Genomic DNA, 18761 nt, shown 5'->3' with positions numbered 1-18761 from the left:
AGTGTTTGAGTGATTACAAGAAGTGTCACTTCCCTAGTTCCCTGGTTTGACCTTGATAAATAACTCTCCTTGGTGAGATATAGAACAGCCTAGGAAGTTTAACTAAATAACTTGACATTCTTCCAATTCCTAGGATTTTTCATACCCTTGAAAAAGCACCAAGTTTATTTCACGCTTCAATTAATCCTCCAATCGCCATTTTAATATCAGTCGTACAAAGATCATGTTTATGTGACAGGTAGAACATATATCAGACGACAACCCAATGTAAGTCATGAATCTCATGATCATCTAACCTAATCAAAAACCTTGCTTGTTAGTTCAAGGAACTTTCAAATTCTCCTCAAAGATGAAGTTCAAAACAGGATACAGAATACGCTGTTTCAATGTTTGCATTTCCTGACCCAATTGCTGATACACGAGAAATCTTGAACAAGCATTACTAAATTCCATTCACATAAACAGTAGACGAAATAAATACATGATCAAGTCCTCATGGCACAGGGAAGGGAAGAAGTAGATAGGCTTTGACAGGCCCAGAGGTTCTGTGCGATAAGGCACTGATCAAAACCCACTACATTTCCATTGAAAATAAGGAGAAAACAAGTAGAACTACAAAGTACCAATTTTACAAAACCTGAACTTTGTTTGACGAAAGATGTCTAAGCTACTTCTTTCTACATTTCTTTGACGACAGTTTCTTCTCTAATTTTTTCTGTGCAGCTTCAAACTCTTCCTCTGTTGGTTCTGAAGAACATTGTCCACCATATCTTTCCACCATAGAGCTAAACATAGAATCAAATCGGTCCTTCCTCTCAGTTCTTCGCTGAGATATGATTGCAAATAGATCAGAATCTGACTTCTTTTCTGACCTGAAGGCAGGCAAACACAAAAAAGAAACAGTAAGCTCATGATTTAAGTGCTTTACAGCTCCAGAAAAACATTATACACTGAATGCAACGGAAATGCAAAGGAAAATGGAATTACTTCTTTTTCCGCTTCAAAGGGCTTGTAGGTGGTTTCATTTCAGATACCTCCTTAGCCCATTTCTTGTAAGATTTGAATTCCTTCAGATCTCCTGTGTAGCAATGAACATGTCATGATTCAGATCATGAAAATATTTTCAAATTAAAAATAAAAAATAACCAACAAATTATCTTTTATTAAAATAGAACGCAAAGGTCTGCAGAACAAACTTGATATGCCATCCCTTTGACCACCAGAATCAAATTAAAAACTTTGCACTAATAGACAGCATCAACTTTCTAACCTGAAGCTATTGCCTCGTCAAGTATATCTTTGAAGCGATGAGAGTCCAGCTTAGCGTCTGAGCATAGCATCGAACAAAATAACCTAGAGTCCAAGGCAAGCAAAATGTCAAGCTCGTGTGTCTATGGAGGAGGGAAGGCAGATAGGGAAGGATAGGTACCTTTTCATATTGCCCTTGTACTTCTTGTAGAGGTCAATCAGATCGTTTTTCTCAGAATCAGATCCCCTGTAATTTGCTTCAAACTCTTCAATATCAGCCACAGTGACCTGAAAGCACACACAACCTCAATTCCTGATCTAATGAAAATTGAATTCTGCAATTTTGTAAGGCAGTAGCTTTTCAAGGATGTTAAATTGCACTAAAAAATATACCTCTTTGTACATTGTTCTGAAAAAGCTCTGCAAATTCGCAGCCATATCCCCTGCAAGATCCTACCAATTATAGGGAACAAAAAGCATAACATCAGTCATTAGTCCTCACAATCCGACAAACCTGACACCTGTACTTATGAGTTATGAGACTTAGGACTTCTCATCTTGTAATCTAAAGAACATAAATAATAGAGTTCCAAGACAAGACCAAAATGACAATTTCATAGCTCAATTTACAGGCATGTTTACAAAAATGCACTAATCATTTTGTATCCTCACCAGCTAGGTGAGTTCTAACCATTACAATATCATTCATTCATTTGCATGCAGTCATATTATGGGAACAAAGTGTAAACGTATTCACAAGTTACTTATCCACCTAACATGCGAATGCAAGTGCTATAAGAATTTAACTCACATCATCATCAACCACTCCAGTCTGATCATAAAGAGCTCTTTTCTCCTCGTCGCCAAGAATTGACATCACCTTCTGCAGCTGTTGAAATTTCTCATTTGCTTCCTTTGATAAGAGCAAGAAAGACAAACCATAATTATTGAAAGTTTAAAGAAATAAAATAAATAAATAAGACTCCAACAAACAACGCCTGGAAAAGGAATGCAGGGCAATACCTTATCATCAGGGTTCTTATCAGGATGGAGTCGTAAAGCCAATTTGTGGTACGCCTTTCGAATTTCCTGTTGAGATGCAGTTCTTTCCACACCAAGAACCTACAAATTTATGATTATCAATCATCACAACCAATAAAAGAAAATAAGCTGAAGCAGGTCACAGCTAAGCTAACAATTAGAGAGCAATTCTAATGTTTTTTTGAAAACAATTCTAATGTTAGTTAAACGTGATCACAATAAGGTAGTTCATAGCATGGTTAGATTAAGTTGCAATTATGTAGGAGCCATAGAAGAGAGTTATGGTTGGAGTTGGTTCCTTCAAAGGCTAGCAATCATCAACGACCTTCCATCTTTTTTAAATATATACTGTTACATATTTTGGGGGAGATTCTCACAAAGCCATGCACTTGTTGTCTTGTTGATGGTTATGTGAACTAGCTTGAGCAGTCAGACAATAATACTGACTGTTGCGATCCAGCTAAATTAGTATACTTGTATGATTAATCATCACACAGAAAATGCACTTGTTTTATCTAATAAGATATTTGTAAGAAAATTAAAGTATTTCATTAAATATATAAGATTGATACTATAAATTACCTAATTAGAAAATGTTGCAGGCATGATTAGGTTTCGATTCTCAATTAAAAAGATTTGGCAAATTTGAACCCCTAATCCAAAAAGTAAAAATCTACACCATAACTCTGACAGCAATTTGCGAAGCTGATCAGGGATGTAACCAACATTTGGGGCGTCAACACCTAACATCTTCTTGGACCCATCATATAAAAATCTCACAAAAACATTCATTTGCTTTAAGGCTATTCCTTTCTCAAGAATTCAATCATGGTTATATGAACTAGTTCATACCCTACTGATGTGAACCAAGCAACTCCACCCCGTTCCACAAAGTTCTTCCCATTCACTGTAATTCGTGTATATTTATTGATTGTCGCATTTGGCAACATATGCATCAGACTTTCGAGATAAATTCTACATACTCTGTATCAGACTTCAATTTTACATTGAAAAGGGTTAAGCAAACAAAAAAAAAACCTCTTATCCCAATGAATGGCAATCATCTACTTTAAAACATTAGAGCTTACTACGTAATAGTTTATAAACAGCAAAAGCATACAACATCCAATCACTTAAAAGTAAACCATATCACATTTTGCATAAATTACTTATAATTAATAAAGCATCCCCATGTGATTATACTAAATTAACACTTCAACATAGAATAGGAATTCTATCTTCAGCAGCAATCAAGCATTCAAGCCTTTTAATTAGGGCTTCCAACCAAAATTTACCCTCAATCTCTCAATCAATCAGACAAAACAACACCATCTTGCGACTGGTGTGGCTCAGCTAATGTAGTATACTTGGTGTGGCTCAACAACATATGCATGTGCTTTATCTAGTAAGGTGTTTGAAGTAAATCAGAGTATTACATAGAATATTTTAAGATTGATAGTACTATAAATTTCCTAATCAGAAAATGTTGCGTACATGATCAAATTCCAATTCTTAATAAAAAAAGTTCAGCAAAATTGAACCACTAACCCAAAAGTTAGTAATATACACTGAATCTCTTATAGCAATTCTCAAGGCTGGTCAGGAATATATCCAACAATTGGGGCGTCCAACACCTACCATCTTCTTGGACCGTCATATAAAGTTCTCACAAAAACATTCATTTGCTTAATTAAAGACAATTCATTTCTCAAGAATTCAATCATGGTTATGGTGAACTAGTTCAGATCCTGGTGATGTGAACCAAGCACCCAACTAAACTAATCCACCCCATTCCACAAAGTTCTTCCTATTCACTAAACTTCGCATAAATTCTTACTGACTGTTGAATTGGGAAACGTATGCATTTGGTTTATCCAATATAATCATGTTGCTGGCATGATTGTATTTCAATTCTCAATTAAAAAGGTTTAGCAAAATTGAACCGTAATCCAAAAACACAGTAATCAACTCGAATAGCATTTTGCCAAAGCTGGTCATGGATATAGCCAACAATTAGGGCGTCCAACACCTACCAACTTCTTGGACCATCATATAAAATTATCGCAAAGACATTAACTTGCTTAAAAGAATTATCATTTTTCAAAAATTCGATCAAGGTTATGTGACCATGATAAAGTATAAAACATATTGCTAGAACTCAACCATCAGCTTAAGCTCCGATACCATGTTAATAGACCAACTCAACCAAAAGCTTAACCATAATGTTTTGAACAAACTAAATTACTTAACTTGTGGAACATATGCATTTGGTTATCCTATAAGTTTTGTAAATAAATCAAAGCTTCGAGATTATTACCAGTTCAGTTTTCGATTGAAAAGGGTTTTAGCAAAATAACATCTTTAATCCCAATCAAAAACAATCATCTAACCTAATAAATTACAGCGTATAAGTAAAACAAATTAACAAATTGACAGCAAAAACCACAGTAAATTAGGCTTCAAACTAGAAATCGCAAATTCGTTCCTTGAGCAGAAACCAAACCCTAAACTAATTAAAAATTAGGGCTTCCAATCAAACTTTAACCTCAAATTATCAATCAATCAGACAAAACAACATCACAACCAAAATATCAAAACCCTTGTAAAAATTAATCAAAAATATGTAAAAATTGCAGAATAATCCTAACCTCATAAAGACTCTTCTGCGCGCTATCATCGTCCATATTAGCGTGTTCTTGATGATGATCAGAATCACCTTGTTCGGCTGTAGATTCTTCGGAAACCCTAGTTTTCTTTTTCTTCGCCATTTTAATGGAAGATTAAGTTTGTTTTTTGAAAAGAGGGATAAAGAATAATCTGGAAATGAAGAAAGGAATAAGTTTACAATTTGCAAGTTAGAATTTAGAATTTGAAAGCAGAAGAGTGTCGTGGAGGGGTTGTTAATTTATAGGGGAGTAGAATTGTTCCCGCCAATTTCCTCTTTGATGTCCCAAATTTTTGGATTTTCCCGCCGTGATTGTGTGTTCAGGATTTTTGGCATAGATACAGGAAATGCTCGTCTATGGAAGGACAATTTGAATGTACTCCCGGGTGAGGTTGAGATGATACTTTCTTGGTTTCTTTTCAGTGACACATTTATACGTTTGTCAATACACTTATTTAATTATTAATATCTTTAATTATTGATAAGTAAAAATAATGAAAGTGGGTATTTTGAAAGTATATAACGTGACGAATCAACAAGATCTCACATGACTATATTTTTCATTATATATAAAATACAAAACAAGGTCAAAGAGAGGTGTGTGAATAGTGCTTAAGTCAAAACATGTCAACTAAAGAAAAACGGAGGTAGCATGAGACAAAGAATTCTAGGACTTAAACAATTAGTGTCGTCCATGACTTTAATAAGAGCATACTCGTCCTTTTTACTAAAAAAAAAGGAAATGAAAAGGAGAATCAAAACCAATGCTGGGAAAAGGATAGTGAGTAAGGGTAGAGAAATGAGTTGTAAGAGAGAGGTCTTTCTTCTAGTGGTTTCTCTCTCTAAAATCACGCCGGCAACATCCTTGATAAAGACGATCGTTTTCCGGCCAAAATTTAAGCTAAAGTCCATACCAATTACGGCCTACAGGTAACATCTCGTCAAGTTTTGGTATCTAAAACAACTTGAAAAAAGGAATTTCATCAAGAATTTTTGGAAAACATCATCAATGATTGTTGGTATCATACCATCAACAGTAAAAACATAGAATAATAACAGCATTAATTATTTTTTCTTGCCATGTTTTGGCGCCAAAATTTGTCACATGTTGAGAACTACATTTGAGGAAATAGCATAATGCATAACTCAATTTGCCAAAAAAAAATTACCTTTAAGAATTGTTGAAGAATATCATCAAGGGTTGTTGATATCTAAAAGAATATCATCTAGAAGTCCATTGGTATCATAAGAAATACCATCAATAACAAAGATAGAACAAGAACAACACTAACAGTTTGTTCTCACCATGTTTTGGCACCAAAATATGTCACATGTTGAGAACTCCATTTGAGGAAATAACAAGAGAAGAACTCAATTTGCTAGAATTTCTTTTTTGAGAAGTTAATTTTTGTTCTGAATTAAACAAAAAATTGAAAAGGGCATTTTTTTTTTATAGATTTTGTTCTGTCTTTTCTTTTTTTATTTTACCTTAATGTTTTTTATAATTGTTTTTTTTTATTTATTTACCTTTTTTCCCTTATTAGAGTCATGGATGACTCTAATAGCTAGAGTTCTAGAATTCCTCGATATGAGACTATGGTTCTGTAAAAAGACTTCTTACCTAGACCTAGATTTGGCAATCTCACCCGATTGTACTCGATGCCCGAAATGACCCAACCCGAAATTAACTTGACCTAAAGTAAACTCAAAGTGTTTGACCCGAACAGACCCGATACCCCTAATGTCCCAAACTAAAATGGTCTGACCCGAACATCCTGACCCAAAATTGACCTGATCTAAGTCATACCCGAAACCTATATTGACCCAACCCAAATGTTAGTCATATTTGAAACTCGAATTGTCCCGACCCAAATGTTAGATAACCCGACCTAAATTGATCTGACTCATAGTCGACCCGAATGACATGCTTGTTAGGTCTACATAAATGACTCAAATTGTTTTAACTAAATTGACAATCCGAATAAATTATCGATTTGAGCTTGATCCACAAAACTAGGGATGTCAGTGGGGCGGGTCAAGTGGGAGACCTGCCCCATCCCCGCCCCGATGGGGCGGGGATGGGTCTTAGTTTGGCGAGTGGTGGGGCAGGGATGGGGATAAAAACTATACCCGCCATGGGTAATGGGACGGGGTGGATTTTAAGTTGTACCCTCCCCATCCCCGCCCCACCCCACCCCACCCGCCACACTTCGTACCCGCCCCAACCACACCTTATACCCACATCTATATATCTTTTAAATCAAAATTATATACTTTTATAAAATAATTACATGAAATAAAATATTAATTACAATACTTTATACTATACTTATATCATAAATAAAAAGGTGTGTAATTTTAAGAATGTTTTTTTTTTATTATTATAATCCGTATTAATCATGTAGGATTGTGTATTTGAGAGACGGAGATTAGGTGGGTCTTGGGTGGGGATTAGGAGGTGAGGATAATGTGGGGATGTATATCCAAGTGGGGGTGAGGCGAGGATGGTTTTGGAGTTTTGCCCGCCGGGGCGAGGATGGAGATGAATATTGGACCCGCCGTGGGATGGGGATGGGGATGGGTATGAAAATGTTAGGTGGGGATGGAGATGGGAAGGCCAACATCCGACCCACCCCGCCCCATTGAAATCCCTTCACAAAACCGACATAAAATGAATGACCTAATATTCGAATCGAAACATGCCCAAATATGATTCGATATCCGAATCGAAACATACTCGAGACCCGAATTGACCCAACACATACTAGACTCAAATGACCCATTTGCAAAGTCTACCTAAACTTAGCAATCCTGACCCAATATGTGACCCAAAGTTAACATGAAAACAACAACCTATGATTGACCCGTACTGAAGATAATTAATACAAAATTGATACTACTTGAACTCAATACCGACTCGAAACATACTTGAAACCCGAATTGACCTAACACGTAATTAACTCGAATGTTATCTGACCCAAAATGACCTAACCTGTGACGTGAACTTGACCCGAAAAGAACAACCTGATTGTGACTGGACCCAACCCATTACTTGAACATATTGACCCGGTAGGACTTTAGATACTCTAAGCGGAATTTAATGAATCATATTCATAAGCATCTAATAACCAAGATCATTGCATAACTCATAAAGAACATATAATTGTACCTTTGAAGCATGATTCCACGTGCGATCGATCAAGAACAATGGGAGATAAAAGAACCTCAAGCGTGATTCCTCTACTTGGTCCACAGGCACAAGTTAAACCTCCACTAATGCTAGTTAGTCATGATTGAACGCTTCAATCAACCTTCAACGAAGAAGAGAGACACGAACTAACCACGAACCACCACAATGAACACCACGAGCCACCACGAGGGGCACCGTTCGTAGGAAAGTGAGGAGAGAGGGGAGGCCGTGAGTGAGGAGAGAGAAAAGGGAGTTTAGGGTTTTGGGAAAACTAGTTGCCTTGTTTCACAATTCACTTACTTTTAATTGTGACTTAATTCAACCCTAGGCATGGATCTTAGTTATAGATCATATTACTAAATAATAATAGTCCATGTCAAGCCCTAAGTCCTAACCCTAATCAAACTACTCTAGCCCAACACTCCTGTGGTATGTCATGATCTCATGAGGCCATTGCCTCTTACTTGTTTAACCCACTACCCTTGTTGTGTGACCTCATAGGATCCATTATATTGGCTTTTGGACTATTTAACTAGCCCAAAGATCATTTGTCATATCTAGCACCAAACAATGACGTCCTAAAAGAATGAATTTATTATTTCCATAATAGTGATCCTTGATATATATAGTAATTGCACTTATCGAAGACATAATTCCTTCAAACCCGACCCAAACTGAACCTGAATCCTGATGAAAACACACCCAAAACCCAAATTGACCCGACCCAAAAAAACACGACCTGAATTGACCCGACTTGAACTTGACTCAAACATACTCAAAATTCGAATTGACCAAAATGACCCTACCCAAAATTGACCCGACCCAAGGACCCATTTTCGAAGCCTAGGTAGCCATGGCAATCCTTATTCCTGACCTGAACTTGACTCGTAAACAACGACCCATAATCAATCCGACTCGAAAGTGAAGTTGACCAAATACTCGAAATGACCCGATACTCGAAATGACCAAACCAAAATTGATCCGATCTGATTTTAGCACTAAATGCTTGACCCAAGATTCGATACCCAAAATGTCCTGAGCTAAAATTACCTTATTCAAACTAATAATAATGCCCGGTGCCAAAAATGACTCAAACGACTTCATCTCCAACCATAATCGAACTCATAAACCGAATTGAAAATGCTTATTATATTACAATGATAAAAACATAAAAGTATATTGATTTGAGCTTGATCCATAATAACGACAAGAAATAAACAACCTGAACATGACCTGACCTGATTGTGAACCGACCCAAACATGATCGGAAAATATTCAACCCAAAATTGACCCAACCCAACACTTGACCTTAACATACCCAAAACCCAAATATAGTTGACCTTAACATTTTTTACTTGAACTCGACCCGATATCTAACTCAAAACATACCCGAAACCCGAATTAAGTTAATATATATCCAATTCGAATGTTAGCTCACCCGAAATTGACCCGACCCAAATGACCCGTTTATTAGGTCTACCTAAACTTGGCAATCCTTTCTAAAACTTGACCTGAAAACAACCTAAATTTGGCCCGACCAGAAAGTGGAATAACCTAATCTTGACCCAATATTCGAAGTGACCTGATACCCGAAATGACCCGAATGAAGTTAACCTAATATGATATTAACCTAAATTTCTTGACCCAAACAGGCCCAATACCCAAAATTTCTCAAACTAAAATTACCTTATACTCGAACTAAAAATGCCTAGTGCCAAAATTCACTCAAACAATTTCATCTTCAACCATAACCGAACACACAAACCAAATTTGCAATGCTTATTTTAACAATAACAATTTAACAACAGATAAATTATCAATTTGAGCTTGATCCACAGTATCGACACAAAATAGAACAACTTGAACATGACCCGACCTTACCGTGGCTGCCCGAAACATACTCAACCCAAAATTGACCCAACCCAAACACACCCAACTTGAAATTGACTCGACCCAAACTCGACCCGACACTTGACTTGAAACATACTAAAAACCATAATTGCTCTGACACGAACATCCCAAACCGAACTCGAGCTGATACCTAACTCAAAACACACCCAAAACTCGAATTGGCCCTACACGTATCCCACCTGAATTTAGTTGACTCAAAATTGAGCCGACCTGAATGACCCCATTTGCTTAGACTTGGTAATCCTGACCCGAACTTATCTTGAAAACAATGACCCAAAATCGACCCGACCTGATTTCACCCGACCCAAAAGTGGAAAAAAGTACACAACGTAAATCTTAAATACCATCCAGTTACATGTAACATTCATCTATTTGACACTTTTACCAGAAATTATACACATTCGTTAAATCTTGAATTGTAAAAGAGATAACATAACACTTTTTATCAATATTGGTATTCATACATCGACACACATTGCGTATTTGCGTGCATGAATGAATAGTGTATTTTTATAGTAAGAGAGGGCAAGCCCCGTGGCTAAGAAATTGCAAAGAAGTCTAAAAAACCAAAACACAAAGCAAAATAAATACGGAGTAATTAACTTTCAAAAAACAAAACGAAGTAATTATGAAGAACTAAACTCTACTAGCTCTGTTCTCTAAAACTAGCCACCAAACAAAGTTTGGTCTAATAATAAGGTTTGTAATCTCACAACCAAAAGGTTGTTGGATCAAACCCCACTAAAAATTCTTTAGGGCAGGAAATTCCTCGCCCTTCCTCTCCGCGCTCCTAAAGGGCCTTGTTTGTTAGCTCGGGGCGGATTGACATATGACAGGTCCCTTCCCCTTACCTTTTGTAGACACCCATTTGTGTCTCCCCAAAACCAAACCCAGTGATGAATACCTTTTGCGTCGAATTATAATCAAATGAAGTGAAAGTGTGGAAAGTCTAATGTTGTGGTTAGTTTTTATTAAAAAATCTTTCTTTCTGTTTTCAAAAACTTGCTCTATTTTATGAAAATAGCCAATCCAGTTTTGTTTAGTCCATGACAAGGGTCCAATAATGGTGTAGTTGGATTGGGCTCGAAAGAGCTTTCCAACGATATATTATAAGCCCAATTCCGATGAATAATGAGGAAGTTATGGCCAAAATACTAAATTGGGCCCGGTTTGGTTCTTATATGTGGCCCAATGATCTAGAGGAGGGCCTATTATGAATTATCATTCCCAATGCAATTAGGATTGAATATAATCTTCTAGAATCTTCTAGAAAGTTCTTTTAAACGATTGATAAATATGTTTTATGAGTTTTATTTGGAAAAAAAGAAGTATTTTAAATGAAATTACGATTTTACCCTTCGTACGGATTTTACAAATTTATTTTATTGAAAAATAGATTTCGCGTTGAAAACGCGTGGAAAACCTTATGCATCGCCAAACGACAGTTTCGTCGCCTGGCGACGAGTCCTGTCGCCTGGCGACAGAAGCGTGTTTTATTCATTTTCGAACTCTGATTCGTTTCTATCAATTCCGGACTATTTTCTTATAAATAGTGTCCTTGGACCATCGTTTTTCAATAACCAGAATTCTCTAATTCTTCTCTCTCAAGCTAAAGTTTTTTCTCTCTCTCTAAGCTAAAGCTTATTCTCTCTCTCTCTCCCTCTTTCTAGCCTAGCCCTTTTACAAACACAATTCCTTATACATTAGCACTAGACACACCTAAACAAGTTCGAAGTTATCTTCGCCCTAGACGTGAAAAGTTTGGTATTTCTGAGGATTTGGTCCCAAATCTCTATTTCAATTATTTAATTTCATTGTTTTGATTCAATATTTTCCTTGAATTTACTAACGTGTGTATTTTGTTATTAGAAAGAGGTACGAGGCATCCAAGTAAGTGCTTTAATTGTTTAATTGATATTATGATATAGAAATCATGTTTAGTGTAATTTCGTCTAATATCAAGTATGATTAAAAGAATGCTTCCTAGTATCATGTTTAGGGCAATGATTAAGTTTCTTAAATCCATTATGATTTCTATGATGCTTTCTATTTCTTCTTAATAGCATGTTAGTATAATGTTAGGGTTAAAACTTTGATCTTTAATGTTTAGTGACATGCTAGGGTTTGTTATTAATCTTGTTAGTATCATGCCTAGGATCTTGCTATTAATATTATGCTTTAACATGATTATTTCAATTATGGTTATTATTATTATGATTATTATGTTGCTTGATGTATATTATATTTATTATTATTGTTTGATCACACCTTTATGCATGTTTAAAGGGAATTTGTATTTGAAATCACGCTTAATAAGATAATTAATAATCTTGTTTAGGGTTAATTTGGTTATAATTCAAGTGATCGCCAATAATAGATTTATTTGTGCATTAATATTCAACCAACATAGATTAAACAGGTTTAAGGTAAACCTAATGTTGCATGTTAGTCAGAAAGCGCACATGAATACGAGTAGAATAAAGTAGAGGCCTATTTTATAGGGCGAGTTCTTTCTCTTTTAGATTGGATTCGTACCCTCATCCCCGAACTTCCAGTTTTGGTTCCAGACCTATTGGAGTTAACGATCTCTTGGATCGTTATGGGGTGTAACCTTCATCTTGTGAACGATTTACAAGTTCCTAAAACTTGTTGGCGACTCTTTTGTTGTAGTTTCCTTCCCTTTGGACGTCACCGTACTTTAGTGTATGATCATAGTGGGGTTCAAGTTTAGGGTAATGCTTGAAATATTCCCTACACCTTTATTATTATTATTTTTAAAAAAAACACTATAGAACCAACCTCTACAAAGGCTAAGGTCCTCCTACAATTACTAATTAGATCCACTTGGTAAGCTATATTAGTCGTGTTTGCCATAAACCAATTACAATTTATTGCCCTATTTGTGGCCAACATAGGGTCTTTTAATTTAAGGTTTCGTTTATCTTATGCAGTATTACTATGTAGAATTATGTTTTTGTATTTGAGATATAACAATTTGAGAGTGAAACTACCATATATATGAGATTTAATCAATCGAAAAATGTAAACGTAGGATATATTTTCTATATTGATATTAAGTAAATAATATTTTAAAGATGTTTTACACTAAGAGATAATTTAAAGAATACGGAGTTATGTTTAGAATTTTCGACAATGTCTCACAAGAAATTTTTTAGGATGTTGTAGGTGTTAGGGTTGTTTCCTAATAATCGAGTATGACTAGACTATCTTTTATATAAGTAGTCAACGATTAACTCAATAAAATGAGAAACTAAGCAATTAACCTTCAACCCAAACTTATCAAGTTTATCAAAAGTTTACTCTTTCCTTCTTTATTATTAGCATAGAGGAACCACATTGAGTAAGTCGAGCATTTCTTGGTCTTTACTAAGTTGAGTCCACTTTGGACTCAACTAAGGGCAAAGTAGTAATTGTCCCTTGTCTTTGTTGTTTTATCTGAATAAACCAAAAGGACTGGTGGGGCCCAAGCAAGCAGCAGGTAAATTAAAAAAAAAAAGGGAGTAAAAGGGAAGAGAAAGAGGTAACAAAAGGTTTTGAAATTTGAAACAAAAAGGGAAGAGAGAAAATATCCCATATAAAAGAGGGGAACACGAGAAGAGTGAGAAAGAAAGTGTGAGAAAGAAAGCAACGTAGAGTGAGAAAGAAAGCAAAGAAAACGGCGGTGAACGGCGAACGGTGAACGGCGTGTTGACGGCGAAGGACGACGACCACTTAATTCCGGTGAATCTCCTCCGTAATTGTAAGTTTTTCTACATGCAATTTCGAAGTTAGGGTTTATGGGATTTGGGTAATTTGGGGGAATTTGAGTAATTTTGTGTTCTATTATGCGTGTTTATGCTATATAGTTGTATGTAGGGTTTTGATGTTACAAATGGAGTGGTGTCTTGAAATTTGGAGGAAAATTGTTGTTGTCGTAAAATGGTGGACAGTGGTATTAAAATAGAGTATTTTCGAAGGCTTGATCTGAGTATAGTATTAATATATAACCCAAATTCATGTAGAAGTAAGTGATTTGCAATTTGATTAGTTATTTTTTTAGGGTTTCTCGGACTCTGGGTTCCCTTATTGTTATAATAATAAAAAGCTTTATTTTAATAGGTTTTCTGGTTTTCTCGAACTGTTAGTACCCTTTATTCCCGTTACCAAATTGAATTTTTTTGTTATACATGGACTTTTTTTGTTGGTTGGTAGTGCCTTTTTTTGTTGAATATGTAATTAAAGTTATTGTTGTACCATTAATAATGTGGTTGGTACATATAATTATGTAGTTGGTATGGTACATATAATTATGTTGTGTTGGTATATAATTATGTTGTTGGTATGGTAATCTGTACCATCAACAACGCTTGTAATCATAGCTAGTATGTTCTGAATTATATTTCGAAAAATTGTAAGAAAAGTTTATATGAGAAGAGTTTATTATAATACATTTTAATGTAGATGTACGAAGTATTTTATAAAAGTAATGGAACAAGTATGTTGGAGTTTTTCTTGTGTTGTTTTTTATTATGTATGATTAGGCGGGGTGAATCAAAATTTTTGATATTCATTCTATTAGATGCTGGTGTTTGTCTTATTTGTGTATTTGTGTTTGATTTGTGTATTTGTGTTGGGTGTCGTCCTAAAACATCTAAATGGCTTGTGTGTGTGTCATACAACCGCATCCATGGTGTTTAAGAAGGGCGACTCTTCATTTGGACCACGAAGTAGTATTGGGGTCAGTAAATTGGATAGTGTTATATTTTATTGGTATTATGAGTAATTTTAACCTGTTTGTTATATTTTAACCTGTTTGTTAGTCCCTTAGGGTACGTCTTTATTGATTTGTGTATTTGCAGGCCAGTGTGCGTGAGATAATGAGGGATCAACCTGCTTTTTCTAGCAATCCTGCTCCTCGCAAAAGGAAGCATGAAATTAATTTGGAGCCGGAAGCAAATGTTCTTTATGATGATGATGATATGGAATCCAACAGTGAGGATGATTTTTCTCAAGATGAGGATTATGTCGCTACTAGTGAGGATGTTACATTCGATGATGATGAAGCAATGAGGGAAACTATCCCGGTCCGGCGAAGACGCATTCCAAATGTTGAGGAAACGCGGAGGGGTGTTGGTCGGAAAAAATCTGTTGTACTACCACCTAGGGCACCACCCAAGGTAGCATCTAGGCCACGACCAAGGGCACCACCTACGACATCTCCCACGCCACTTCCGTCTAGTAGCAGGAAGCGGGCTGAAGTTCCTGTACACCACACCAGTTGATAAGCGAGGTGTGTGTGAACTACATGTACATTATTGTTTGTTTGTTTCTGCACTATCGCTGATTTTAAGCTAGTTTATTTTGTTTAGAAACTAAATGTGTGGACGCATTTATTTGCTACTTTTGATATTGAATTGCTTGTGATCAATTACAATACTTAAATTGAGGTTTTTTTTTATTTTTTTTATTTATAGTCATTACTTACATTGAGGTTATTGTTTGGGATAATATGGGAGTTGTCTTTATGTTTTGGGGTTGCTAAGTTTTGTTGGTTTCGCAAGTAGGGCATCAAATCTTGATAATTGAATAGGCTTGTCTATCATGGAGTAATTCTATCGTGCTTCATCCTAGTCTTGTGAATAATGTGCTAAAGGAATTATTTTCAGTGCTGGTCTTTTGTGAACTATGTATGTCAATTTATTATGCCCTACGGCTAGTATAGTTCTTTTTATTGTATACAGAATACATATTCTATCACTTGGTTGATAGCATTCCGCTGTACTGTGTTACTTATTTGTTTTACTATGGGGTCATTCTTATCTTTAACTTTATCAAATGGTGGAGGTTGCTGCTATCGTGGACCTTTATAATTGTGAAATTATCATTATTTATGGTGATGAGGGTCAAGGTCTTAGTGATTTGATATGTAGTTATGGTTACTTATTAACTTATTGAGTAGGGTAGGTGAGAATATTATTTTTAAGAATGAGATGGTGAAATAATGGAACGTTTGGTAATCACCAAAACATTATTGGGAGATAAGAGAAATTAGAGGCAGATTAGAAATTTAGAACCAAAGATGGAAGACAAATCAATTTCTTTTCAATTTTTAGTGAAGACAAGTATTCATTAGGAGAGATTATTAGTTATTTTGAATAAAAAGTTAAAGTGAACTTCTGTGTTTAACCATGTCAGGGCTTAGTTTGGATTTGATTAAGGTTCTTAGCTAGATTTTTAGAGCTTATTTGTGGATTATTTTGGAATGCCTGAAATTGAGGTGGATGATTTAACGAACACATTTGCCCGGGTTTTTGTGTTTATGATCTAGAGATCTACTTCTTTTAATGATTAGCCAGTTCTATATTTAAAAAGCATGGAGAAACTCTAAATCATTAATGTGTTTACAGCCCCAAAAAACCCAAACCATACCTGTCCTCAAATTCCCAAAAATACTTTTGTGATATATTTAGGAGAGCCTAATAAGTTGTTATGTCCCTTACTAATGCTCTAGTCCTTCCCCACCTCTTTTGTGATTGCTACTGGAGCAAATAGCACTTGTTTAGTTGTTTGCATGTCTTGCATATGACTCAGTTAACCTACTGTGGCAACTTGTTATGCTTTTGTACCTTAAATGTGTGCACTTTGCTGTTGGAAATTTTTCTTGGATTATTGTCCCTCCTATTATGTGTTGTTCATTCTGCTTCAACTTTCATAATTGGTAGAAGACATGTGATAGCTTAATCTCTTTATTAATGTCAACACTTTACTGAACTTTCAGTTTTACTAATAAGACTATTAAGCTTAGTGTAATTGAATTAGCTCATATAACTGTTGCAGGAAGAAGGATTTCATCCACAAGGGTTTGAACCACAAGGTTTTCATCCATAAGGGTTTCAACAACAAGGGTTTCCACTGCCAGGATTTCAACCACATGATTTTCAACCACAAGCTTTTCAGCAACGACATGGTTTCCAGTCTCAAAGTTTTCAGTCCCAAGATTTTCGGCCACAAGTGTTTCAGCCTCAAGTGTTTCAGCCACAAGACCAAGGTGTTCAGTCTGAAGGTCAAATGGTGAAACAAAAAGGCATACTTGTTGTTACACAAAAAACTTACTGTGTTTGGGAAGGTATAAAGTTAATTTTTTTATTTAGTAATTTAATGATCTTTTTAGGTGGCTTTGTGATATTAATGATGCATTTGTAATATTTTGTTCCAGTCCGCAAACTTCATGTGCAAAGTTGAAGCAATAGGTGGATTGTTGGAAAAGTTGAAAAAGGATAAGGATAGGCGTGCGATAATCGAAAGATGTGGCTTCGGTGACCTTTTCCATGTCATTAAGTTGCATAATGGAAAGTTTTGTCGGGGATTTGCTTATTGGCTGATGAGTAGGGTTGATGGTCAGAGAGGACTTTTTGAAATGGGTGACGGAAGGATGGTGCCGCTCTGCCGTACACAATGGCGTTGCATCTTAGGTCTTCCTGCCGGAAGTAAGGATCTTCCAAGGAAAGTAACTGATGGTGGTTTGGCATTGAAACAAAAATTTGCTTTTATAATTAATAAATTATATGGTGTTAAAGACAAGAATGGTAGGTGTGGAATGTCTATGGACCTGGCTGCTGAGAAAATTCTGACAATGCCCATAATTACGTGGAAGGACCAAGATGAATTCATGATTGGTTTTTTGGTAGCGATGATGGGGGGGGGCTGATATGCCCGACTACATGAGGAAAACATTTGGCAGCTTCCCTGGGTCCTCCAGTTTGTGTTGGAGTGGATGCACAGGATTATGATTGGTGCACTTTGGCGCATGAGTGGCTCATGACATGTGCTAGAGACTTTGCTACAAGATTTAAACCTTCTGGTTATGCTGTAGGGGCGGGTGGTTGTTCTCTTTTTCTCATGGTTAGTTATTGTTTATATAGTAGTTTATTTGGTTTATATATTGGTTTTACGTTGACATTTCATGGTTTACTCTCTCACGGATGTAAAAGATTTTGATTATGCTACAACTGATAGTTATTTGTGTGAAAACGATAGTGGTATGTGTTAGTGTATTGAGAATAGTTATGGTCTTAGAATTAGGATAGGAGAGGCTCAAAGTCCTGAACTCCATCTCCATGTCTCATTTGAAGTGTGTTACATGCTCCTGTATTAAGTTCTTTTTTTTTAAGTTACATGTTTATTAATGTTTTACTAGAACCATTCTATTTTTTAAGTAAATTGCTGCTTACATGCTATTTTTTAAAGTGAAGGCTACATGTTTCATTATGGGTAAATTTTTAAGTAAGGCTACTTTTTAAATGTACATGATTATGCAAATGGTTTTTCTCTGTCTTTGGGTTTCATTATTTTATATCACACACTCTTTAAGGCTGAGATTTTTGTAAATTCGTTTCAGATTTTCTACCTCGATCGACTTTGTATGACTCCGATAAGGTGGGGTGTGTATCCGAGGATTGAGGTATGGACTGTGGAGAAGATTAGGGAAGGATATGAGAAGGATGTGAAGAAAACCAAAGAATATGGGTTGATGAAAGTAAGTAGTTCGTTTGTAATTAAGTCGGTAATATGTTGTTATTTTATGTGTTTTCCGCTAGTGTTGATTGTGGTGCACTTGTTTTTGTAGTCATTGGATGTGGCTTATGGGGAGAGGCATCCTTGGGTCCCGCGAGACAGTGTCGAGCCCTTTGAAGTCACGGTTGCAAA

At 35.8% G+C, this 18761-nt stretch overlaps 1 protein-coding gene across 1 annotated transcript; it reads right to left on the bottom strand.

The window, feature by feature from the left end:
* Nucleotides 1-367: 367 nt before the first annotated feature.
* LOC110691446 (chaperone protein dnaJ 6-like) lies at nucleotides 368-5360 on the bottom strand. The gene is made up of 8 exons (XM_021868383.1): nucleotides 4938-5360; nucleotides 2272-2370; nucleotides 2060-2161; nucleotides 1642-1701; nucleotides 1430-1536; nucleotides 1271-1353; nucleotides 988-1078; nucleotides 368-872 (listed from the first exon to the last, which is right to left on the bottom strand). The coding sequence occupies exons 1-8, from the start codon at nucleotides 5055-5057 to the stop codon at nucleotides 668-670; spliced, it is 867 nt and encodes a 288-aa protein (XP_021724075.1). The 5' UTR covers nucleotides 5058-5360; the 3' UTR covers nucleotides 368-667.
* Nucleotides 5361-18761: the final 13401 nt, after the last annotated feature.

Source organism: Chenopodium quinoa, unplaced genomic scaffold (assembly GCF_001683475.1).
Source record: "Chenopodium quinoa cultivar QQ74 unplaced genomic scaffold, ASM168347v1, whole genome shotgun sequence".
Lineage (NCBI taxonomy): Eukaryota > Viridiplantae > Streptophyta > Magnoliopsida > Caryophyllales > Amaranthaceae > Chenopodium > Chenopodium quinoa.
Note: the sequence above shows the minus strand (reverse complement) of the source record. Positions and strands in the feature narration are given on the sequence as shown.

Excerpts from the sequence above, each read along its gene's own strand:
- LOC110691446 (XM_021868383.1), bottom strand. The coding sequence starts at position 5,057 with ATGGCGAAGAAAAAGAAAACTAGGGTTTCCGAAGAATCTACAGCCGAA. Across the intron at positions 1,079-1,270 it reads TGACGAGGCAATAGCTTCAG|GAGATCTGAAGGAATTCAAA; the intron begins GTTAGAAAGTTG and ends ATTGCTACACAG. Across the intron at positions 873-987 it reads CCTTTGAAGCGGAAAAAGAA|GTCAGAAAAGAAGTCAGATT; the intron begins GTAATTCCATTT and ends GCCTGCCTTCAG.